This window comes from Syngnathus leptorhynchus, chromosome 5 (genome assembly GCF_054491065.1).
Source record: "Syngnathus leptorhynchus isolate UIUO chromosome 5, UIUO_Slep, whole genome shotgun sequence".
In the NCBI taxonomy this organism is placed as follows: Eukaryota; Metazoa; Chordata; class Actinopteri; order Syngnathiformes; family Syngnathidae; genus Syngnathus; species Syngnathus leptorhynchus.
In genome coordinates this window covers 8,493,641-8,519,041 of record NC_141199.1, presented here as the reverse complement: position 1 = coordinate 8,519,041, position 25,401 = coordinate 8,493,641, and the positions used below count along the sequence as shown (strand labels likewise).

General features: G+C 42.6%; 1 protein-coding gene across 1 annotated transcript in view; it reads right to left on the bottom strand.

Annotated features, from left to right (window-relative positions):
• The window catches only part of LOC147056701 (BCL11 transcription factor A-like), a 33,386-nt gene extending 8,361 nt beyond the window's left edge, over positions 1-25,025 (bottom strand). Inside the window, exons 1-2 of the mRNA XM_085912310.1 lie at positions 24,667-25,025; positions 21,815-22,201 (exon numbers count right to left, since the gene is read on the bottom strand). Coding sequence (XP_085768436.1) covers positions 21,815-22,201; positions 24,667-24,721 — 442 coding nt within the window. The 5' untranslated portion in view covers positions 24,722-25,025. The remainder of the gene's footprint in view (positions 1-21,814; positions 22,202-24,666) is intronic.
• Positions 25,026-25,401: the final 376 nt, after the last annotated feature.

Below are 25,401 nucleotides of genomic sequence, written 5' to 3'. Positions count from 1 at the left end.
TATTGGTCATTTAGCTAATGGAGGAAAGAGCTAACAGGATTACCGTGCAGGTCTTCCAAATGGAGAAGGAAGGCACCAGCAGAGGAGATGATGGGGACATCACATGTCATCGCCATTTCCAAGTTATTAGTCGCCTGAGCTTGGGAGCACTTGCACACCTCTAAAGTGATTATGCTAATAGCAGGTCTTTGCCAATATTCAAAAGTGTTTATAGGTGTTGGAGTTTGTGCCTTGGGAAGACTGAAGGCTGTCAATACAGTGCCTCTTAAGAGCACCTCAGCTCTTATGCTTGTTAATGTGATTACTACTCCGTTTATGTCATTAGTGTATTCACAGGCAGGGATTGGACAGAGGTGAAGGGTGAACCAACACGGGGGTATGTAGACAAAGAGGAGGAGGATGCTATTAAAACTTTTTTTCAGTGATTTTTTTTTTAATTGACATGACTTTCACATGACTTAGCCAAACAAGTGGAAGGTTGTTGACGAATCAACTACATTTATTCATGGTTGTGAGAGAAGCTCTGTCTCTACAAACTTGGCTTTATTTTTTTCTATCGAGGATTCATTTGAGGAGGAAAACATCTAAGAGCTCTGCAGAGTGGCCTTGTTACTTATCTTTCCCCTCCAACAGACTGTGCCTGTATTTCTCTGTCCTACAACTACACACACACACACACACACACACACACACACACACACACACACACACACACACACACTTCTTTGTCACGGGCCAAAGTCGGTGCGGCGTGCTGAGCCAATGGCCACAGACAAAAGGTTTGTTTGACCAACACTTGTTTCTAAGACAAAGCCGGATACAGGGAATGCTGTTTACTAAATAGAAAGCCAGCCAGCCGACCACAGGCCCGAATCCAAGTCTTTTACGAGTCTGAAGTGGCCTGCAATACTGGATGTTGTTAAGAGTCACACACACTAGACAGAAACTGACCGCAAACCACCACAAGCGCCACACACATAACAGTAGAAAGAGGGAGAACCAAGATGGCATATTGGAGGAAATGAAAAAGAAAAGTCGTACCGGTATGGACGAACACGAGAAGCAATGCAGATCAACCTGCATGGTGGTTATGAAGGGCACAGGACCAGGATAAGCTATATAGTCCATGTAATTTGCTAGCTGCGGAGTTTTATCCAATCGATTACCACAGTCCTTCACCTGTCCCCTTGTCTTTCTCTTTTGCATTTGATTTTGTACACACCGGTGGAGAATTCTCAAGTATTTTGAGAAGTTTAAACTTGACCAACTGCCATAGGTGTCAAACACAAGGCACGGGGAGCAAATATGGCCCACCACATCATTTAATGTAGCCTGCAAAGACAAATTGTCTTGTTCATATGTCAATACTAAAATGATTTAATTATCTCCAATATTTACTACCATTCATCATTTTCAAATATTTGATCGGTTTTTACCCGTCTCTGATTCCAAAACTAGTTATTCTTCAGTTAATTGCGTAGCCTACACTGTATATAGAAGACACCGACAGTCACAATGGCCCTGCGAAAGAAACAATAACTACGATGCGGCCCACGATAAAAATAAGTTTGACACCCCAGAAGTAAGTGATGTTTTCTATCTATCGCATATCCAAAGGTGTAAACAAAGTGCAAATTCAAGGTGATTAAATAAGAAAATGTGTACTTTTGATACATACGCCACAATAGTTTTAAAACAAGTACCACTGACTGCTTACTGTCTCATCTTTTTGGGCCATTGAACCATGTTTGAACTGACCATATTCATTCCTTCAGCCATCCATCGCTAAACCCTTTTCCGTCTATCCATCCATTCAACCTGAGCTCAGCTGGGAAGCATTGCGTTCGGGTGCCACTCGGTCCGATAGACCTTGTAATAATCTGGGCCAGCCGTGCCTCATTATTTGTTCTCTGCTTACCAACAACAGTGGGAGGCTGGACGTTGTTGTTTCTCATCGTTGCTCTAATGGTACACTAAAAAAGGCCTCTGGGCCTCAAAGATTAACTCGTCTAATTAAATGGACCGTCACTTATGCGAGCATCTGCAGAGATTATTTATTGAGTCGGGATGCGCTTCACAGGATCAAACCGCTGTCAGATGAGACAACCCTCACTGGAGTCGGCATTAAATAAAAAAAGATTCAAAGAAACTGCCAATTGTCAGTGTAAGCAGGTACATCGTAGACTTAATCAAGCAAGAGTATTTTTGGACTCGGGTAACATCCCAGATGGGCAAGCAGTGTCGGAGAACATCAGAGGGAATATGTGAAATGTTTCGTCAGATAAAGATGTATTTGAAATAGTGCATATTAACCGAAGCAAAGCCCATTAAAATACACTAACACAAACCTTAGAAAGAAAGTCACACATGATTTTTTCTTTTCTTTTTAAAGCAGCATTCAGATTATAGAATGCTGCCTTTTTCTTACAAACGAGATCCAAGATCGGAGAACAAAGCCAAGATAGTCTCCGTATAAGACATTAGGCCAACAGCAGAAGATTCGCTATCTCTGCATAGCGTAGCTTATGACAAGCTGGCTTCCCCGCAGAAAGGATGGAAGGGGACCAGGAGGTCGGCGAGCTGCACATTTCTGCATAAATCTCTAGACAGATAGCATCAGGGGGTTGGAAACAGAAGAGGGAGGAAAGCAAGCAGCAGAGGATGATAAGGCCTCCGGGGCAGGGCATTCGACACTGTCAAAACTGTTTCGTCTCTGGCTATTGTATGAGTAGCACACGTTATGAGCCTGCATACCATTTGCCGGTACGCGATTCAGCTTCACGGGAGTATCGAGGGCTCTGGATCTGACCTCCCGGCTTTAGCTCTCTTCTGTCTTCACTGACATGTGAGAAGATAGACAGAGTAATAAAAGCACCCCATTCTAAGAGAATATGACGAGCTCAAGCGAGCATGTTGTATCAACAAGGCCAAAATGGTCAAGTTCTTCAGTTGTGAATTCTGAAAACAATGACAACGGTTCAGGCAAGGTGGTTAGGTTAAGAGCCAATGCAAAAATTATTTGACCATACATATATATACATACACATATATTCATTCATTCTGGCCCTTACACATAGAATTAAACTTGTCTTAATTTGGTCATAATTAATTCATTCCGTGGCTATTTTTGTTGCTGCCTATAACATGTAAGGCAAAGCCAAAGTTAGGCAAAGTAATGTGGCTGTTTTAAATACGTACACATGAAATTCTTTTTTGTTTGATGTTTCGTGGAACTGCACACTTTAACTGGTGGTGGCAAACAAGACTGCTTTTGGCCCCTTTTATGGAAGTTTGCCGCTTCCCTCCAGCATTTCTTTTCACGTTTTATCTCGAAAGTCAAAGCAAAAAATAAATAAATAAATGAATTATTCGAGCAATGACTTGCATTTTGAAAAACCCCATTAGCTGGGGGCCGGGGCACGTGTCAATTGAGGAATCACAGTACTTCTCAGATTTCCTCGTGCTGAAGTTGTTTTATTGGCTCTCAGAATAAAGCTTTCAATACAGTTACCAGTAATAATACACAATAAAAATACAAAATGACTCAGATTGCTTCTAAATATCACCTATGCAAGGAAAAGAAAATTCAGCAATGTATAGTTAACAGTAACATGAACTGCATATGTTTCTTCCTGAACATGGTCAAAGTGGATCCAGAAGTTCTTCAAGGCATACACGGGCTATCATTCCGATTCAAGTCAACAAGAGCTGCTTTAACATGTGGTTATTTTTCACCCTGTCGAACCACCGCAGGGTGACTGGCCAGGGCATGTGAGCTTGGGCCAACCATTGCAGCTCATTATGCAGGCCAGCCTTAAGGCATTGTGGTAGGACATGGAAGTTTAAAACAAGAGGTCTAGTGTGTACCCGTGTCCCGTGGCCCAAAGCTGTGGCGACTGAGGCTTTAACACGCGTCCCATCTGCTGTGTGTGACTGTGCACACGGAAGTTGAGTGGTTAAAGAAGGACAAGGCAACGTGGCCTTGTATTTAACCGTTACGATCAAACGGCAACTCAGGGTCAGACATGGCTCCCAAATGGATTCCCCTTGCAAGAGTAAATGTAAATGCAACACCCAAGACTGGACTGGACCGTAGGTGACACAGCCTTCTTGAGCAGTTCAGTAAGCTGCATCAGAAATGACATTTAACAAACCCGTAACAGTGACGCAAAGAGACCTAAATGCCCTCAACCAATTACCAACCACCACTCAACCAGTCCCCTCTTATTATTAATTAATTGAGGAGAAAGCATTGTTGTGCCACTTCCTAACCCAGTTACATTTCAAATCCTGATTAAAATTGCAAAATGGCCTCCTGTTCAGCTCCTTAAAGACATTCTGTTGAACACAGGAAGGGACATTGACAGAATGAGGTGGTGGTCACGTATCGAAAGGTTCCGTTGTCTACCGGAGTTCACAGATTTGTTGTAAGAGAAATTCAGTAGGCTTGATATCATGCCTTTAACATTCTTTAAAACAAATCTCCACAGGAAATATTAACAGAATAATCTGCATTTGCATGACTTGGTATAGGAAGCAATATTCTTCAGTGAGCCAGCGATTACCTACAAGCAATGTTTACCATCAATAACTATCCATAAGATGGATGGGCCATATGTTTGGCAGTGGCAGGGCACGCTCCACACAATTCTTCATCTTCGAAGCTCGCTGTGCAAGATTCCTTGCCTCTAATTGAAGACATGTGGCATGATTAGCCGCTATGGCAATCTACGGGAAGCATGTAAAATGGTGGACAACAGCGCCTATACTTTGTGAGCGTAATTACCTCACTGGCCGTCCTTAAAAGCATTCTTAAAAGAAGGCTACGATTCTGTCTGTGGTGCCGAATGACAAGACTACCTGTGCTTGTTTAGTTACACTCGACGTGCATCCGCACCATTGACACGCTGTTAAAAGTACAGCATGTGGACGCTTCCGCTTTTCCTACCTAGAGATACGTCAGGAACACGCGTAGAAGTCTAAGCAGCAGCAAGCATGATATTAATTAGTTATCCAAGCTGTAAGTTCCTTTGTACCCAGCTGTAAAGCATAAATCAGGCTTTTAACAGGGCTATGGACTTTAAGATCTCAAACCAGGCTGGAGTACTACCTTTACATTCATGCCAAGAACCTGTCTTGGTCTTGGCCTCCTATAGATCGCTATGTTTATAAGGAGGTATAGCAACTTCGCCCAGGGGGGAAGAGGACGGAGACGGGAGGAGAGAAGGGAGTGGCAAAGTGTGTGTCTGTGTACGAGTGTGTATTTGTGGCTCGGGGTGCGGGTGGGGGGGCCTTGTACAAGGGGGGCACATGCTATTTCTATTGGGTCATCAGGTTTAAACTCACATATGTGGTGTTGGCGTGGGAGTATGTTTGCTGCATGCATACATATGTGCTGCACCACGGAACCATGAGGGAGGGAAATTAAGTAAAAATACCAAATTATTAGAGGAGCAGTTTGCAACAGGTAGAAACATTCCCTTGTGGATTGGAATCATCTGCACGACATATTTGTTCCCTATCTTAAGACATGTCAGAGACAATTCTTTTGACCTTGGAAACGGTGAATAGGATATGCGCAGAAGGCTTGTGTGCTTATGGTGACAGAAGGATTTATTCACAGCCAGCTGCAAGTGAGGACACACGCATGTGCAGATGGATTGGCTTGCTAGCTGGCTCTCTGGCTTGCTCGTCCAACTAGAATCCATCGTTTCTGTACAGAGCGGGTCAATGAACTCAACATTCCTCAACAAGCAGTGACACGTCACAGACGCATATATATATACAGTAAGTGCAGCCAATGTGTAATATGACGTATACGTATTTGCACTCAGCACTATTTCTATTGCCTACACTCTAAGGGACTCGGATAAAGCGGACGGATTTTGTCAAGGCTGACAAGTAGATCCATGTTACACCTAACGAACCGTATTCTTAAATTAATAGGTGTGTGTAGAAATTTGGATGAATGGCTAATAAGGGGATGAGTATGAGGCTAGTGTCTCAACTCAAGCTACATTCTGCTTCAACAGCACCTGAGATTTATGGGCCAGATGTTTATGCCGTTGCTTCTCTGATGTGCTATAAAACTTAATTTACAGTCGGAAATGTCTGGTTCTCAATGTAAAGGCTCGTGTGCTTGAAACTGCAACCAATTATAATATTGTTGCTGGCCAATGAAAGACATGAACAGAACCGTGTTGTTTTAAGGTAGTAGAAATGTCTTAAATAAAATACAATCTGGTAGAGTGGACCAGCTTTTTGGTGAATAATATGGCCCCCTCAAAGAAATTGTTTGAAGTTTGAACTTTTTTCATATCACATGAGTGCAACTCGCTAGACCTGCGTTGAGTTGTCTAGGACCTGATGTCTGTTGCAGCTTTTCTTATCTTCAATAAAGAAGCTGACAAAAAGCACAGTCAAGCTGATTTCAGCCAGCACAAAAGGATTAACTGCGTGTGTGTGTGCGTGTGTTCGTGCGTGGTTTTCTACTTTGACTTATTTTAAGTTTTGCTCTGACAGTACAATGGTGGAAGAAAAAAAAAGAACTTAGACTGGAAGTTCCTGTGAAGTGGACTCACACTTGGAGGTGATCGCAAGTAAACATGTGAAGGACTGATCCAATTCTATTTGACAAGAGTGATGAGTGAAAATAAAGAAAGATAAAGAGCCACATTTGGACTAGTTGTCTGTTATTCGAAGTAAAAACGTAAAATGTTCCACATTAATAATAGTTACATCAGAATTAGAATCATTTTTTTTGCAGTATACATTGTGGTTGATTTAAGGCTTAAACTTTGTGTGAGGTGCGTTATTCAACCTGTGTTTATTATCCGTCCTCATTTGTCAGTAAAATGTAGAAAAAAGTGTAGAGTTTTGCTTTTTATAACATAACCATCACAGACAACTGTTAAACAACTGTTAAATTCATTTCAAATGTTGCCTGCACAGACTCTGGCAAATTATTTAAATATCATCGATCAATGACAACCAGTGCAACGGTCATTGAACGGACTGAAGGTGCTACTGTATTATTTTTGTTGATTTTCAGATAAAAAAGAAGTAGTTCATAAAGTAGGACCAAATGAATATTGCTCATCTTTATATATCCCTCCCCTTTTTTCCCCCCTCACCATTTTCCAATGACAGATTTGACAGCTATGAGCTTGCAACGTGAACTCAGGTTCTGGAGATGCATTCTGAAAGAAGTTGACAACCCTTGACTGGCACAAGGGTCACCGATACGTCCACTCCAGTGGACAGCTTAAGTTGCGTTCCGAGAAATGTACTGAGCAGGGCAAGGTCACAAGATTCTATATGCTCCTTCTATACATGTCTGGGTGACACTGTGAAGACACACAGAAACATTTTAAAGGTGATTTGGATCTTTGACACTGCTGCAGCGATATATGTTGAAAAACATTCAAATACATGTTTGCTCATTTATTATTGTTTTCATCACCTTTTCAGCATTGAAAAAAAAAATCATATTTGTAGATAAATGAGTGTTGGAGGGTGTCAAGAATGGCGTAAAAAAAAAGAAAGCAAAACAAAAGAGTACTGGACAGCTTTACATTGCAGCAGCCTATTGTAGATTACATTAGTGGCAGCTGCTCCCTTTGTGTGCTTTTATGGCCTGGCCCCAAGAAAAAGCTGCTAAAATGTCCTTTAATCTGCTGCAGAAACTCAAGTGTCTGCCAGCCACTCAAACAAGGGTGCCTAAAAGCACAATGCTCTCAGATAACTAAGGCAAAAATAACGCTAATATCCCTCGGCGTGGCCATGCGGGCAGACATTTTGTGTAACCAGAGAGGGCTTGTCTGTGCAGCTCGTGCATGGGAAACTGGCCCTTTCACCCTGTCCACGGGCAAGGCCTTAATAGACAACGTCTCACTTCTTGCCTCCTTTTCTCCCCCTTTATCTCCACCTCCTGTTCATCTTTCCAAGTCATTAGATTATGTTAATCACCAAAACAACCAAGACTGACCCCCATTTTCATTTAGTATGCCATTGTAGAGCACACCAGACGATGACGCATCTGCTACTGTTGATTTATTAATGTGAAAACATTTTATGTCCGAAGCCTGATTGTAATATTTTTCCATACAATGCAGACAAGAAACTACAAACCTCACACCAATTTAAATGTGTCCTCTCTTCACCTCCCTCAAACTGAACTACATTCAATTATACCCGGACAAGTTGGGTTTGTGACTAGATATCTTTCATCAATACTATTCATTGCGATTATTGAATCAATTCCGATTTCACACTTAACAGCAAAATGCTTTGCGGAGAAGTGGTTCGACTTCACATTTTGGACCATAAAAAAGGTTTGCATTATGTTTTGGCTCTGTTGCATCAAGACGTTCCATCAATATAAAAAAAACAGTTTCCCCTTAATCATATAATCACTTATTATACCTGAATTATGATTGAATGCAAATTGTAAGAACTATAATTAAAATGACACTTAGTGGCGAGCAACCACATACCAAGGCTGAACAATCCTAACTTGGATGAGAACCTAATAGTAAACCCATTAGAGTTCCCCCGCTTCACAGGTTAGTTATTAAGATTCAAGCATTTTGTCCCTAAGGTTCTTCCTTGGATGATGCTCGACCCCTCTCAAAAGAATGACTTTTTTAAATTGAACTAACAAATAAAAGGACTCGAAAGCATGAAATAACAATAAAAAGGTTCCTCAAAAAAATATCCCTGGATTCACCTTCACAAGCAACTGCCCTCTCAATATCCTTCATGTAAAGGCTGAGATACCTTCAAATAAATATGAATACAATTTTGCTGGCTCCGCTAGCCTGAGACAGAGTGGGAGTTATGTCAGCAGTGGCAACAGACGGAAGGCAGCAGCACAGGCAGCGATTAGGGGAAGCTTCCTTCCTGGGCTTTAGCTTCACAAAGAGCCCACATACATTTTATTCAGATAAAATGTGTGAGTATATATGTGTGGGGGTGATGGGGGGCAGGCTGGATGAAGAAGGGGATATTTTGCCTTGTGATGCCACTGCAGTAGTTCAACAAAAAAAGGGAGATGAGCAAGAAATTCACAGGGCCCTTTTCCATCAACCTCTAACTATGATTTTTTTTTTTCTTTTTAGTTTAAAATGGGACTACCTGACCTAAAATCCTTGCATTGCAATGTGACCAAAGGGAGAATTGCCTTTTGGTCATTTCAATAATAAATATTTCTTGTGGCAAATGGCACATGATAAAGATTGTGGCGGTATTGTACCAAAAACATATGCTTACCACCAAAACAAAATAGAAAAAAAAAAAGGAAGAAGTCATGGCAAGTAATTTGTGATGTCATTTGTTTGCTGCCATGGATTAACAATTTACAGGAGCAAAAGGTGCAATAACTGGAACCGGATTCTATCTTTGGCCACATTAAATTGACTAAATTGAGAACTCCTTTTCAATAAAGCACATTGCAGGGCTTCAAATGACTGCTGAATGAAGACACTGCAAAGCGTTGGTGGTGGTGGTGGTAAGGGGGGGGGGGGTACATGTGGGGACAAATTAACCTTTTTAATTGGAGAACGGTCGCCTTCTTTGGACCATGCCGTTGAATCCAAAGTGCTGACAGATGATGAGAGGGAAATGGCAGGCTTATTACAGGCAATCTGGCCCTGCAACTTGGCAGACCAGAGCAGTGCCAGAGCCTGGGGAGAACAGGGCATGTCCAGCATGAAGAATACTTGCTGCCAGACTGCTTATTGGCACAAAAGGGCTTGCCTCAATAAAGGTAGAACGAGTGAACTGTTATCATGGCACTTTGAACTATGGGGCAAAATGATGTCATAGAAGAGTCTGCCTTCTTTCTTGATAATAGTACGAGGTAAAAGAAAAAGAGCTTTGACAGAGACAACCAGTATAAGTGGTATATAAAAGAGGGAGGACAAGCAATCCAGCTGAAGGGGGGGAAAAAAACACTCAAATATATCGAATTGATTGTAGGACTTTATATTTATGCAAACCCAAATCCGAAAGATCTTTGCAGTATTTATCAACGCACGAGAAATTAGACATGGGAGAGGATAACTTCCTTGCTTGCTGGGTCTGAATGCTCGAGCCGTGTTTATGTCTGTGGATACATGGAAAACAAACATCAAGGTCAGAGAAGCTGGACTCGTTCCAATAGATAGCCCCTTCTTAACGAAGCTGTAAGCCTGTTTCAACATACAGCCGTAGGGGAATAATAAGATTTGGAAGGGACTTTAAGGCATGTTTTGTATTAAACCTTATTGGATCTTCCTTACCCTCTGAGATGGAGACTTTTGACCACTCACTTCCAAGAGAAAACAAAATGATTCAATTGCTGCACACATTGTTTAAAAAAAAAAAGCCACGATCCAGAATATCGGCATATTTTCACAATAAGTCATCGTCGCACTTTATTTGCTATGTTTTTCCCGGAATGTGCAGTAGGAATAATCCTGATGCCCACTCTTTAATGCTGACCCCATTAGCCAGACGTCCATGGCTATCTTTAGGTCATCGGCACTAAGACAAAGAATTGCCCATGCGTACAATCTAGTTAACTAACTAACAAACCGTATTCCCATGTCCCCTCCTGCCCCTCCCTTCTCTTTCTCGTCTGTCAGTCAGTTCGTCCAGCTCTCTAGCTGCTTACCCTTTTTCCCTTTCTTTGTCCCTCTGTCTTGCATTATGTATTCTAATGCATCTGGAACAAGACACAGAAGACATAGCAAACCGCACTGGGTGGCTTTTACTCACGATATGCAAACCAATCTGTAAGTACAGACGAGTCTTGAACTCCTCAAGTGTGCACACACACACACACACACACACACACACACATTCTCTCTGCATCAGCATGTCACTTTTCCGCACAGTCTCACTTGCAAATGTCTCCCTATCTCCGTCTTTGTAGCTGTCCTTGTCCATAAACACACCCACACATACACAGCAGACACATGGCCGAAGAGAGCAGACTACCATCTGGGAGTGGTGGCCGGCTTTGTCTGGGAGGGGCTGGGGGTCTCAAAGTGCCAACACAACCCCCCATCAATGTGCGCACACATATAAACAATATACACGTTGGCCTCACGACACCCCCCCCCCCCTTCACACACCCGCCCAACTGCTTTTAAGTGTGCGAGCACTTCTCATACAATCTGTACATATACATATGCAAATTTACTCGAGGCCTTATTAAAAAAAAAAAAAATGCTCTGCACACAGAAGCGAGAAATGTATTTGGATTGAAAACCAAGAGTTTTGGAGAGCATCATTTTTTGGAGAACTACGGCAAGATCTGAAGGAAAAAAGCAAAAAAGACGGCAGATAAAGGGATGAATCTTTTTTTATAAATAACAAATGAACATGAGCGTGTGTGAATACATGCAAATGAGATTGCGTGCTTTACCACGGGAACTCATAAACACATGCACACAGCCATGCAAACATTCATTATCAATGTTTGCCCTACAGCATGCATGTGATGAATTCATAAAACTCCATCCATCCGTCAATGGTGGCATTTGACACCCACTAGCAGCCTTTTAGAGTCTCGCATTGGTGCTTGCGGGCTACGAACACGACAATGCTCCTATGAGCAGCTGATTCGATTTAGATACACACGGCAGGTAAACATCTTGACACACAATGAGATCATTGTGTGATAAGAGTTAACATTTCCGGGCCAACCACTTTCATATGAAATTTAAAATGCCGCGATCTTTGGATAGCACTTGAATGTGACTGCGTATGATTCAACAAATATAAAAATGACAAGAGACTACAATTCTGTCAGGAATGCTGAATGTTAAGCGGTGCTTTCCACTGATCTGAAAGATCGACAGTTAAGGTTGCTTGATGCAAAACGGTTTTGCAATTCTCATTTATATGCATCTTTATGCCAGAAATATTGCATATTTTTTTTCCTTCATTAGACATAGTCTATTCTTTGAGCTTGGAGAAGAAAAACATATTCCTAATATTTAGAAAATATGGGTTATTTGAATCCACTGGAGTGGTGAATAATACAAATATTCCAACGTGCAATATCATATCACTCATTTTACTCTGTCCACAATAGTCTATTTATAGCAAAGGAGAGGCTGGGCTTGAATACTGACGTAAAATTTCAAACACCAAAGCAATACAATTATGATGCCTTGACTGAATTCAACAAACCTTCATGACGTGTCAGATCTTTGTAATTTGACATCTAAAGGTCAAGTTTGCATTATGTGTGAGCTGCAAGCATTTGAAGTGGAGTGGTAAACAGCTCACGCTCAAAACTCAAGGGACACATGCGAGTTGTAATTACGAGTGGAGCTACATCCATATTGTATGGTGGGAGACATAAATGAGGAATAGGGAAAGATATTATTAACACTGCAATTCATTATTCCCTCAATAAGGATTCTTTAACATAATCCATCATCCGCCAAACTAGACCACACACAATGTTAACTCCCGTCGTGTTTGCGGCAATGTTTTCAGTACACAAGAGCAGAGATGATGTTGTTGCCCCATCAAGAGGAGCACACCAAATAACGAAACCCTTTTCCGTCTTATTCCAACCCTGATTTTGACAGTCTGTTCCGCTCTCACTTTTTTTTTCCCACGCTCCCTCACATTTTTCACTTCTGCATTGTCCTGGGCCCTCAGGTTATAGGTTCTTTCTTTATTTCCTCCTCTAAATTTGAAAAAAAAACTGAACAGGACAAGAAAAGCTAAGGAGGATAAAGAGAAGAGAAACCGAGCAGGGCCGGGCGACCATCAGACCTGTCCGTCTGCGTACTGTTGGCTGGCTGTCCAACCGGTCTGAACTGGTTCTGACATAGGTAAACCAGAGACATGTCCTTTTTCGCCTCTGGACAAAAAAGAACTCTGGTGGCATTCCAACCACAGTCAGCAGGTACCAGGGAAGTGTGCATCCATGTGTGTGTGAGCAAGTGATTGTGTGTATGCCCGTCTCCCAAGACCTTTGAGGCCTGGACCATTGCCAAGTTCATCTGTTAATGGACAGCTACGAGGAGACATACCCCACCCCCCTTCTTCCTATCCTCCAACAGCCATGCCTGCTCAGGACCCCCCCCCCCTTAACCTCCCCAACCCCCAGCCTGGCCTGCCCAGATACAGACCCTAACTCAGCCTCCTCCTCCCCTCCTTTTCGCTCCCTTCCTCTGAAAGCTATATCATTCCCTTTCTCCTCCTGCTCACTACCCCCCCCCCTCCAACACTCTGTACGTCTCCTATTCAAGATAAACACAGTGCTTCAAGTTCAGGGGACACCCTGGGACCCTTTAACAAAGCCATCTATCATGCTGTCTTGGTGAGATGCCCTAGAGCAGGCTCTGCTACCTTCCTCTCCGAGTGCGCGTGAACATAAGCACATGCAGACTGGACATGCTGTACACGAGCCGTCCGGGCTTGCTACTTACTCCTGGAATTCCTTCGACTGAACTATAAAAATGTCTTTAACTCAACCTTGTGCATACAAGGGGTGGGAAATGACCTCTTTGAGACTGAGGCACATCACGGAGCAAAGAACAGTACATATACCTGGCCTTTTTCTTTCCGTGCCTCAGAGAAAGCATCTACTGACCTCTTTGTAATTCCCCTTGAAGTCCAACCGCGGGGCGATTAACCAAACTGTCAACGATTTAATAGTCTGGGAATAAGAGCCTGACTGAAGACCTCAGAGCTGCAGAGATTATGAATCCTACATGTGAGTGAGACAGGAGAACCAGAATCACTTATGACTGGATTTGTGAATGCAGCTTTATTTGTCACTTAGATTGAAATCAAGTGGCGTTGAAGCTAATCTAATCACCGGCTACAAAATGTTGATAATTACCACAAAGGGTTAATCAAAAAAAGTCTCAGCAGTTAGATGTAGGAATGTCGCACCGAAATCCATCACGCCGTAATAAATTGCCATGAAGGGCACCTCGTTGATGGGTGAGGGGGTCATACCACCTTTGTCGAGCAATAACCGGCAGACAGATATTTTACCGATCTAAAATTAGCTACGGGAGGAACTCATGGGGGCGCACAACATGCGTGGGTCTTCCCAGTTCCCGGCCAGAATAATGCCCCTGTCCAGATATATTATGGCAGGCTAATCCATTCATTTCTACACCTCTTATTTTGAGATATGTTGGGCTGCAGCCTATCATTGGGCTAGTATAAGTGCCACTGTACAGATTTAACAAAACCTTGGCGTATACTTATGAGTTTGTTTTCCTAAATTATTTTGGAAGCATAATTCAAAATGTTGGGATAAATTGGTGAAATCAGATCTAAGGGCAATTAAGGGCCTATTTTGACATCTGACTGATTGAGAGATTATGTTGTGATACTTTTGCGAATACATAAACCTGATCTGTGACACAAATGTTATCTTTGTTCCTACTCCTGTTAACATGTAGAGAACGGATGACTGCAGGGGGTGGGAGTGCATTTAAGTTGAAGAAGAATGATTTTTTTCATATCTTAACAACTGTGACAATCACTGCCTAATCAACTCTTGACACTATAAAGTTCACTCTGGGCAATAAAGTGGAGCTTCTAGTCACGCCATGGACACACACTTTGCTTCATTCCTCCTTTGCTCCCTCTCTTTTCTCCTGTCCTCAAGTCTCCCTCTGATACTCAGTCAAAGCAGCACCCCACCCTCTCCAAAAGCCCAGCAGCTGCTGTCCGCTCCATCCAGCTAGAGAGGGGAACCAGCCTGCCGGTTTTAGTGCGTTAAATTATCCATTAGATGTTATCAAGTTGTAGCAGGGGCCGTGCCATTCTGCTAGGAGGCATCAATCTTTCATAAGTCCCAGGCACGCCGAGCATTGGGATACACCACTAGAAGTTCCCAACCACTCCCAGCACACCAGCAACCTCGCTTAACTCACCCGCCTGCACGCAAACCTGGACATGTACACACAGTCAGACGGGCAGCCATGCACACAATCAACAATTACATATGCTGACATAAATGAAGTCAGGTACACGTTCTTGCACTCAAGCGCTGGGGAAACAACCAGGATGAACCTTATTTAGAGTACATTCGGGCCGACATTTTTTGTTTTGTGTCTCTCAAAAGTCACTATTGTTCCTTCCTCAAAACAAAACTTTGAATTCTGAGGAAATAATACAATTATATATATATATATATATATATATATATATATATATATATATATATATATATATATATATATATATATATATATATATATATATATTTTTTTTTATTTTTTTTTATTTATTTTTTTATTTATTGATTTATTGATTGATTGATTTATTGATTGATTTATTTCCCCTACTGCTCACACTAAGCAGCAAACTAACAAACAAACGAGCGCGCCCCCCTGTGCACTCCCCTTTTTGTTCTCCTCAACTCATCTCAGCCTCTTGTCATGGCCTGGCAGGCTGGCAGGGCAGACATGTTCAGAATGCGCTGCAGTAATGGACTAATCAAAAATGCAAAACAATTGGCAATTACCGCACGGGGCCCTAATGGTCATTAGAATTTACAACAAGGTAATGAACTGAGAGTCAGCTCAGACCATGCATATTCATAAAGCAATCAGGCCTTTGAAGATTAAAGAAGCGCTTCAAATTTAAATGAGGGCACCAGCATGTTATCAGTGAGATTCAGCCTGCTAAAGTAAAGAGTGCCTGGGATAGTAGGAGTATGCTTATTATATTTGCAACATCGGTCATTGTGGTGTGGGAAACATTGGATTCTTCATTTTACCAATATGGTGTATGCATACATATTTGTCTCCTTTCTGTTTCAGTTTGTGCCTTTTTTGTATGAAGATGTACAAAAAGACATATAGCCAAAAATGCAGTGCAACCTTTAAAATCATTGCAAGTCCAGTCTTGTGATCATCATTTAAAAGACGTCGCTTTCGAGGTTAAGATAAAATGTACGGCTAACTTGAGCCATCGCTGGCAATGAATGGGCTTTTGAGAACAACCTCCCCAGAGGAAAAGAGCATCTATTAGTATACAGTACTTGAAGCGGGAGTAGCAGACATGGTTTGTGCGTTTGTGCATGCTGAGACGTTTTTCTCACTAACATTCGGAGGGAGGACTGTGAGTTTTCACAAGTGTAAAGTCAGACACAGGGGCCCTTCTATGCCTCCTATCTACAGCATGTACGATAAGAATGGCAAGGCACAGCTGTATAGACAACCACTCGGGTCAAATGGAGACACATCGTTACAGTACATATTATCACATACAAACTTACACACTCAAGCAGAGAGGCCAAACCCAGTACTGAGACTTGCAGGCAAGAAGATAGCGGAGGAAGAAAGACTAAAGACAGATAGTGACCAGGATCAGTGGGTTCACAATAACACAGCACCCTCAGCACATTGATTCTCTGAAGGCCTCGACATTTGAATGCCAAACGGGAGGAAGACAAAGCAAAAAAAGTGCCGCGGACCAGCCTGACACTACACGACAAGGACACAAAAGGAACAGTAGCTGATGAAGTGACAGGCTGAAGAAAAATAGATTATGATACCAGAGAGAAAATGACAAACTAACATTTTCCATCTTTAGTCTGAATGATCACAATTGCATCCAAAAGTGTCCGTCGTATTGAATCAAATTACCATGTCAAAGTTTTTTTCTGCCCCAACCAATCGAACCACTTCCTTTTTTTGCTCACATCTGTCGCTTCCGGAGGTACAGCTGTATGAAAGTCACTTTTTCATCTTCTGTTTCTGTTCCGTCTAAAAATAAAGTCATTAACCTGCAGGTGCTGAAGTGTGACAGGCTCGATGCTGTCAGATGACCCCTGCCCCCGAGATATGACTGTCTGCCACGCTATTGACAGGACAGAGTCTTTTTTTTTTTTTAAAAGACGTTTTCATCCTACGTGACGCGGCTGTGGACAAACAAGGCACTTTCTGTTGTATACTTTTTTATGACAGCTGCTTGACAAGATGGATGGATAGTAATCGTGCATGCGTGTGCCTTTCTAGCTTGTTCACTCGCCAGATCTGCCAAAGTGCTAATGAGCTGTAGAGTGTAAGTTTAAGAGGTGCGGACATGCTAATGTTTACCACTTTGCTGAGCAAGAAACATTTTGCAAGGGGAACAAATTGGAAAGTCTGAGTGAGGGAACAGAGAGGGAAGGGGAGGGTTGAAATAAAGATCATATGTTTCTGACAGATCTCATCTGCACACGATGGGGCCTGTGCCAAAATATATTTACGACAGACAAACAAAACCGGTGGTTTACATCATGTGATGCATGTGTGTGCACGCACATCTTTCGAGGATATATGAACATTGTCTTCATAAAGCAGGTGTGTGCCAGTAGTGCACATTTGTGAATGCATTTGTGAGTTGCTGCTTTTTTATGTGTACTGTATGTGTGTGGGTGCATACTTCAACTAGCCTCCACCTGAATGGCCTGGGGCTGTGGTGCTAAGGTTGTTAGAAGACAAACAGAGACACAGGAAGTCCAATTCAGGAGCCCTGAGGACAGCACACACACAGACATACACACAATTTGTGGCATACCTACCCATAAATACACATTCTCTCCCATTTTTTGATACACACACAAACACGCACACACACTTGCCATCTCACCATAGGTTCTGCTTCTTAAGCCCACGAAACATCACTTTAACATACGGTATACACCGTGCCTCCCTCCCTCCCCTCCCAACACACAAGTATTTAGGCCCGTCGCGTCCCTCAGGAACAGTTCTCTGGGCCAAGTCTGGGCTGGCACAGTACACAGAGGGTTGTCCTCTGGCAAGGCTTGCCAAGTCAAAGGCCCTTTCATGTTCAGCCTGCAGACCCATGCTAGTAAAGCTTTTTTTAACAAATATCCCTCACACACATGCGCAAGAAGCTATAAACTGTTTAAGTGGTCAAAAACCGCACCTGTACACAAACTTGCACACATATGCACACGTTTTCGTTAGACATCAGATTCTCACCCTAGACGTCACTTACCAGCTTTGCAACACCAACATCTGTGGGCACAGTGAGCTTGGCTTTGCTGAGGAAAATTAATCTGCAATTACTTCAATAGTTACATAGTTGGAGGCCAATGCATTTTTCTAATTATAGAAGCCTGAAAAGTCACACACACACTTCTTTAATTGCCAAAGGGTTCTTCCAAAAATTCCAGGAAGAAATTGATTTGCTGCAGCAGCTGTGCACGTCAGAGAATGAAAATATTTTGAGGGAATTGAATAATCACATTGAGTACAGTCTTTTCAGACAAAATGTTTTCACTCAACGTGGCAACGTAAGATGGCTGCCCTCTGGTTTTAGGGTCCTATTGTTAGTCTGTTCATCTATACTGTATGTCCGTGCATCTTCCCCGCAAGCTGCAGACTGATTTGCATTTTGCTTGCTGATAGCCAATCAGCGTCCTGAGCATTTTTTATACTGTAGTCGATGGCACAAAACGCATACAAATTATAAAACGTAGAATGACATCATAAAGCTTTATATTTAGGTTTGTTCCAGTTTGACTTCTCAATTCTATAAAATATTGTGTTAAGTCAAACAAAGCGGTCAGAAAAGAGAGTGACGAGACTATATGCTATGAATATAATTTAGACTGTATTCTACTATTACTATATAAATAAGATAAAGGTAGACCAAATCAAGCAAAAGTCGATTTTTTTTCCAAATATAAAATGATCACAAAAATCTAAAGTAAGAATACAGTCAATAATTTGTTAACTGAAAATAAATTTCAAGAATACAGCGCTTGCTAGAAATGAAAATGGGAAATAATTTAACCCGATTGTTTGAACTCAAACTGTGTGCAAAATTGCATGTAAGTGTCTCATCATTTTCTTCTTTTTATTTTAAGAATGGAGCACTCTGCATACGAACACTCCAACCCCCTCCAGTGCACCCCATGTAATCAGTTTTCCTCTCATACTTGCCAAGAATTTTGGCTTTTTCGATGCCCCTGCTGTTTTACCTTTATTAAAAATTGTTGGAGTCCACAGCTAAAAATAGAAACAATTTTATCAGAGCATGGTACAACTGTAGGATCTAATTACCATCGGTTTATGCGGACAATGGAGTGAGTGTGCTGAAAATATTAGCTGCTGTACAGTAATTACAATAGCATGCATCTGGGCCTATTCAGTATCAATTAAAGTGATCACCGAAACAAAGCGCCATATGTGAACTTGCAAAGCGACCCGGCAACGCAACCCTGACCATACGCGTGCATGCATATACACACACACACACACACCTTACACACACACCTACACACAAACACCAGCCACAGGGAAAAAGATGTCACGATTAAGGAGTCTTTTCATCCCCCAGCTCCTGCATACACACACACACACATTACTCACCCCCAGTTCTCTCTGAGAGATACCCAGTGAATATATGTGTATGGTGGTGAAGGACATGGGGGCTGGTGGTTTGGAGATAAGTGGCAAGATGCCAATTTTGTGCCAGCTAAATACCTTTGTCTCCACAACACAGGCACACTGTACAGGCAAGATGTTGCAAGAAGACGCACAAGCTTCCCAGCAATATTACAATAAGGTTTTGTTACATATAAGAAAAAGAGTGTAAGGGGGAGGTGGCTGCCATAATTACCTCAGTATTGATTCAGAGACAAGGTTTCAATTGAGCAAGAGTACTGAAAGGAGACGGAAGTGGGAGGTGATGTTCGATTTTGCTACAGTGGCCCTATTAAGACACGAGTAAGGATAAGGTAATAAATGCAAACGGTGGGATGGATAAATAAATGGGCAACGGTCATGTTGCAATACCATTTTTCTTTCTTGTGTAGCTCCTTCCTCACAGTTGGTGTTACAACACAGGGAATGGCATGAGTGAATGTGTGATTGTGTAGTGGTGCTTCTCAAATCAGAACAATGGGGCACACAACAGAAATCTGATTTGCATTTGAGTTAAGAAGAATGTAAACAAATATAAATCTTCGCTAATATGCCACTTTAATATCAATTGCCTCATGTGAGATATATTCTAATTTTGCATTTTTGTGTGAGAAACGGTCATCTGCCCTTTTTCTGGGCCATCCATAATCTGGAGACAAGCTACGTTGTCGCTATGCATATCTTAAATTGTTTATCATGCAAATGATGGCGAGCAGGCTGCTCTGCCCTCTTCTAACGGCCCAGGGCTCCAGACTGCAGACCGTGGCCCCAGCTGCAGCCATGGGACTTCCCAGACAGCCTCAGCTGTCTCATTGACGTACAGCTCCAGTTCTGACTGTTTTAGACACCATCATGACCCCCCACAACCTCCAGGTTCAATCATCATCCTCATGTGATTTCAGTTTCTACGCCAGTAAATTATCTGTCAAATTACATTTCAAAAGATGCTGTTTTCTGCAAGATCCTCATTGGGAATATCCATCCAGTATCACACCATCCAGTTGGATTTTAACATTGCGCAAGGAGAGAATGCATGGAAATGCCTCATCTTTGTGTGTCCGCCTCGAGCTAAGTAGGGTGAGCGAACATGGCAGCGACCATATGTGGTAAGGGATGGTGCACTGGCACTGCCAGTCTGCATCCATCAATCACAGATAGAGCGCAACAGAGTTGGAAGGAGTGCTTTTACTGCATCCGAACGGTATGGAGCCTTTCTGACACCGTAGCTAAATGTTTCTCACTTTAACATGACTTTTTTTTTTTTTTATCCAGCAGAACTAATCAACCTAGACAGAGTGTGTCTTTGCACAGCATTCAGATACATGAGTGTTATAAATAACTCTCTGCCCCGAATGCAAGCTCCTGCCTGACCCTACGACATCATGTGAATTGTTTTGCATGAGGATCTAAATAAGCAAAGAAAAGCATATTCGAGCAGCTGACAAGGCCAAGAGGCAAGTGAGCTTTGTGTGTGTGTGTTCGTTTGTGTGTGTGTGTTTATGCGTGTGTGCACGTGCGTTGTGTGTGTGCGAGCACGCACTTACACACAGGGCAGATGTTTTGCAAACTCCACACTAATGAACAGTGGTCACTCTGTATAGGAAGAGGGCTAACTAGCTAACAAGCGCTAAGAGACTTGCCATCTGCAGAGCAGCAGCTCTAACTAATGAAGGACAGTAGCTCGCATTGTTGAATGCTGCTCTCCATATTTAGCTTGAATTGGTTCCAAAATTTAACCAACCTTTTTTGAGTCAATCTAGCCAAACTGGCACAAGGTATTAGGGAAATTAATAAACATCAGAGTAAGCTTTGCTGGTCGAAATCAAACCCCACAATGTAAAACCAGTCATAAGAGAGTCACGCTTGTTATCACAACAGGCCCATGAAGTCCCAATAGACTGCCAATAAACCAACCAGCAGTATTAACAAACCCTTAATTACTCAAATCACAAGACAAGCAGATAATTAGAAGCTGTGCCTCTCTTAAAATGCATGATTTTCTTCGAAAAAAAAATGGGTCCAAAAAACTATGGGTTTGTAAGGAGTGAGGCTTTCTTGGCACATGTTTGAAGAAGCACGAGACGTGACAGTGGAACAATGCTGGGAGGGGGGAGAGTTGCATCTCTCACCACCACATGAGGGCAACGGATCTGTACACATCTGTAATCCATTTTTTCTTTGCATAATCTGTCTTTGTGTGACTGCCTCGTTTTTTTTCACTGAAAATGTTTCCGTTCCTGGCGATAATTGTCAGGATGGTTGCTCTTTATGTGAGTTCAGGGCTCTAAGTGAAGGACATTCAACGGCCTTCCAACACGGCAGCATATATTTCAAATACCACCCAAACTATACTCCCAGACCTCTTGCTTAAGCCTTGCGTGGCAGCCATTTGTGTTTACCTGTAATATTCTCCTGCTTGGGGATTATTCCTTGCAAGGGTGTCGATAAACAATCCTCGTCCCGCGGCGACACCTGAACGGCAACCTCCACCGGGTGGCATACCCTACGTGGGTGGTGGTTCCTTGAGTGCGAGGATGACGTGGAGAGGGGCGAGGAGAGAGGCGAAGACGGCGGCCTGTCGAGGGGTTTGTCCGTACAGAGACTCCCGTGGCACTGCCTCCGTTTATGTTCAATGAACAGCAGGATGTCAGCCAAGGGGAAGCGGGACTGGCACTGGCCGCACGTCAGCAGGTCCTGGTCCCCTTTTAGGGGTTCGCCCTGAGCAATACTCAGCCTCGGGGACTCCTGACAGTCCTCTTCTGGTATAACGCCTGATAGTGGCTCAGCTGCGGGGGAGCATACAAAAAAAAAAAAAACAGAATGTGAGTTACACTTCAAGGAGATGTAAAAAGGACTCTTAACTCGTGCGACGTAAGCAGACAGCTATGCCTCTCAGCGCCAGAAAGAAAGAAACAACAGAAAACAAAGATTGAAAGACACGAATAAAGAAATCAAGGGAAGCAGAATCAATAAAAACAAAGATTGAAAGACACAAAGAAAGAAAAGAAATCAAGGGAAGCAGTATAAAAAAAAAAAACTTTGATATGGACCGCCACAGGCAGCGGACAGACAAGCGACATAGTTGCTTGACCCTCTTTATTGTGGTGCCAATCTCACTTTTTAATGAACCTAACACCTCAGAGAATCAAAAAATAGATTCTAATTTGAGTTCAAGATGATTGGACCCCATTTCGTTAAAAGTGCTGGGATCTCGTGAACCACGGTTAGACATGGAGGGGTTGGATGTGGAGTAGGTCCCTGAAGTACCGACAGAGAGAGAGAATTCATCTCGCCACATGGTAAATGACATTGGACGTTCCAACTGGGATGTCGAGATAAGATGTGATGAATTCTTGCCGCCGGTTCAACCTTTAATTCCATGTCAGGTCAGACGAGAAGGTGATGGGGGACTATGCAAGATAGGCCCGGCTATACCTGTATGTTCGACTACATTAAAGATGAGGGAATTTGCCGCTCTTTTGCTGAAGCTTATCTTGACCGGCTTATGCCATGGACATCGCTGGAGTATGTGAGGCTGAGTTAAGGGGAATGATTTCCCTTCAAACTCAAAATAATCTCTTTTTTTGATACCAAGCACGAGTGAAATGAATAACTTTGAAAACTGGAATTTTATCTTTTTCAAACAACTGACTGCAACAGATTTCAAAGTGGTTTGGGTTTATGTAGTGAGGGGAACTGTTTGAGTATGACAAAAATTGTTGACGGAAAAAGATAAATAATAATAAACACTAGGCTGTCACTAAATCACTAAGTGACAGGAAACGCTAAATCGATGCAAATTATTTGAGAAATATTAAAATACGGCATCAAATACTGTATGTACCGTATGTGAATATTTGTATAAAAATGTGATGCCTTTGCAAGGTTGCATCGTTTTGAAAAAAAAATATATATTAACACACCTGTCAATTGTGTACATAAACAATTAAACGGAATAGAAAGGTACCATACTGGTGATAAAACCAGAAAGTATGCAATTAGGTACGAGAACTACAACGTGCTCACACATTAGGTCAAGTGAATGTCTTAAATGATTGACAACTATTGAATTAAAATGATGATTCAAACTGCAGTGATGACATATGATTCGAATGTGTTTAATGAGATGATTGACTTGAGATGTTATTCAATACATTTAAAGACGTACAAGAAACCAGCTCTTTAAACAAATGCGCTCCGTTATTGCTTTCCTCTGCCATTTTCTATTTGCATGAAGCATTACTTTTCTACGCATAAAAAAAGAATGTGGTTTGAACAAAACGATCAGATACAATCGCTCGGTAGGAATAAAGTAGATCAAGTTCAAGTTCATAGGTGTCCTACAGGAGTACAATCATTGTACGCCCCCTACTGGCGAATCCTTTTGTATCACACTCACAAAATGAAGGCACGCGTTCTACGAGAGCGTCATTGATTTCAGCCAACACGGAAGAAGCAAGGAGACGTTTATATAGATCAGATTTAGGAAACAAAAGCAATATAAAAGAATTTATAAACCAAATATATACCGCATTGGAAATTCATTTCGTGCCCGAGCCATACAATTGAACTCGCACAAAAAGCATCTTCAACGCCTCTACCACATTTCTGGATACATCCTGTTAAAGTTGCAGTGCAAACGTCAATGTCTTTGAAAAGACATGATCGTAAAGAGTTGAATGTGTTTCTTTGCTTTGAATGAAAGTGTGCCCTTTTTTTTAAAAAAACGCTTGGAATGGATTTATGTGGATTGTGTGTGATAGCGCCTCACTTTTTAACTATATGAGCCTTCCGAGGTAACCCGCGCACACGAGGTCTTTGCGCTGCGGACAAGTGTGTATGTAAACACCACTTCCTGACCAAACAACCTCGGCAAATAAAACTCTTGACAGCAAGAAAAACAATGATGATGGATATATATTTGGATACACTACACGCTGGTAACTTATTCACTTCATGCCGTCCTCTTAAAAGTCAGCGGTGACAAAGCCTATGGATGCCCTTTGAATGGCAAAAAGAAATTTACAAGGCTCCGTGACACAACGCGTTAAGTTGAACCTCCGTGGCGCGTTGTTTTTGAAGCGTTTGCAATAAAGCCCACTGTTTAAAAAAAAAAGCGCTCCCCAGCGGTCCCTGTAGCGAGTTCCCACACATAAGGACCCGTCTTGCAATTGAAATTCATCAAAGAAGTCCCCATCTACTCCAATAAGTCATTCCATGGACAGAAACACAACCGTGCGCATGTACTTACGCGAAAAGTCCCGTTTGCTCAAGTGCTGGGGTTTGCCTTGTTTGCGGCGAGACATGTTGGCTGGAGTGGCTGGCGGCTTCTCAGCGGAGCTCACATTGGGAAATCCAGGTAGACTCCAAGTGAAAATCTCCTCATGGATGCATCTGACGTCCGTAATAATCACGCGCCGCACGAATGAGGCGCTCAAAACACACGCAAAAGTGAAGTGCGCGGATCACACGCGCACGAGCGAGGGGGAGTAACGCGCTGCGGGCTGCGTAAAGGAGATCCTCATGACTTTTAGCGCAACGGGAGAGTGGCGACGATGATGATGATGATGGTGGTGGTGATGATGATGGTGATGATGATGATGGAGGTCGCATGTGGTGAGAGAAGACCCCGCTCCTCCTCCTCCCCCTCATGCCCTCCCCAAACCCTGAGCTGCAAGTTCAAGTGCGGACGTGACGTTCCAGCGAACTTGAACGTCAGAAGATAAACCAAAGTGAGACCTCGGAAACGTGGGCAGGGCCAAGGCGGTGAGTGGGAGGGGGCAGCCACTATAAACACCAATGGACACTCATTATGGACTACCTATAGAAACGGAGAGGGAACCCTGTGATGACACGCCAGAAGACTGAGGAAGAAGGGGGCTGGACCGAGAGAGAGAGAGAGAGAGAGAGAGCGCGAGAGAGAGAGCGAGAGAGAGAGCTAGAGAGCTAGAGAGAGAGAGAGAGAGAGAGAGAGAGAGAGAGAGAG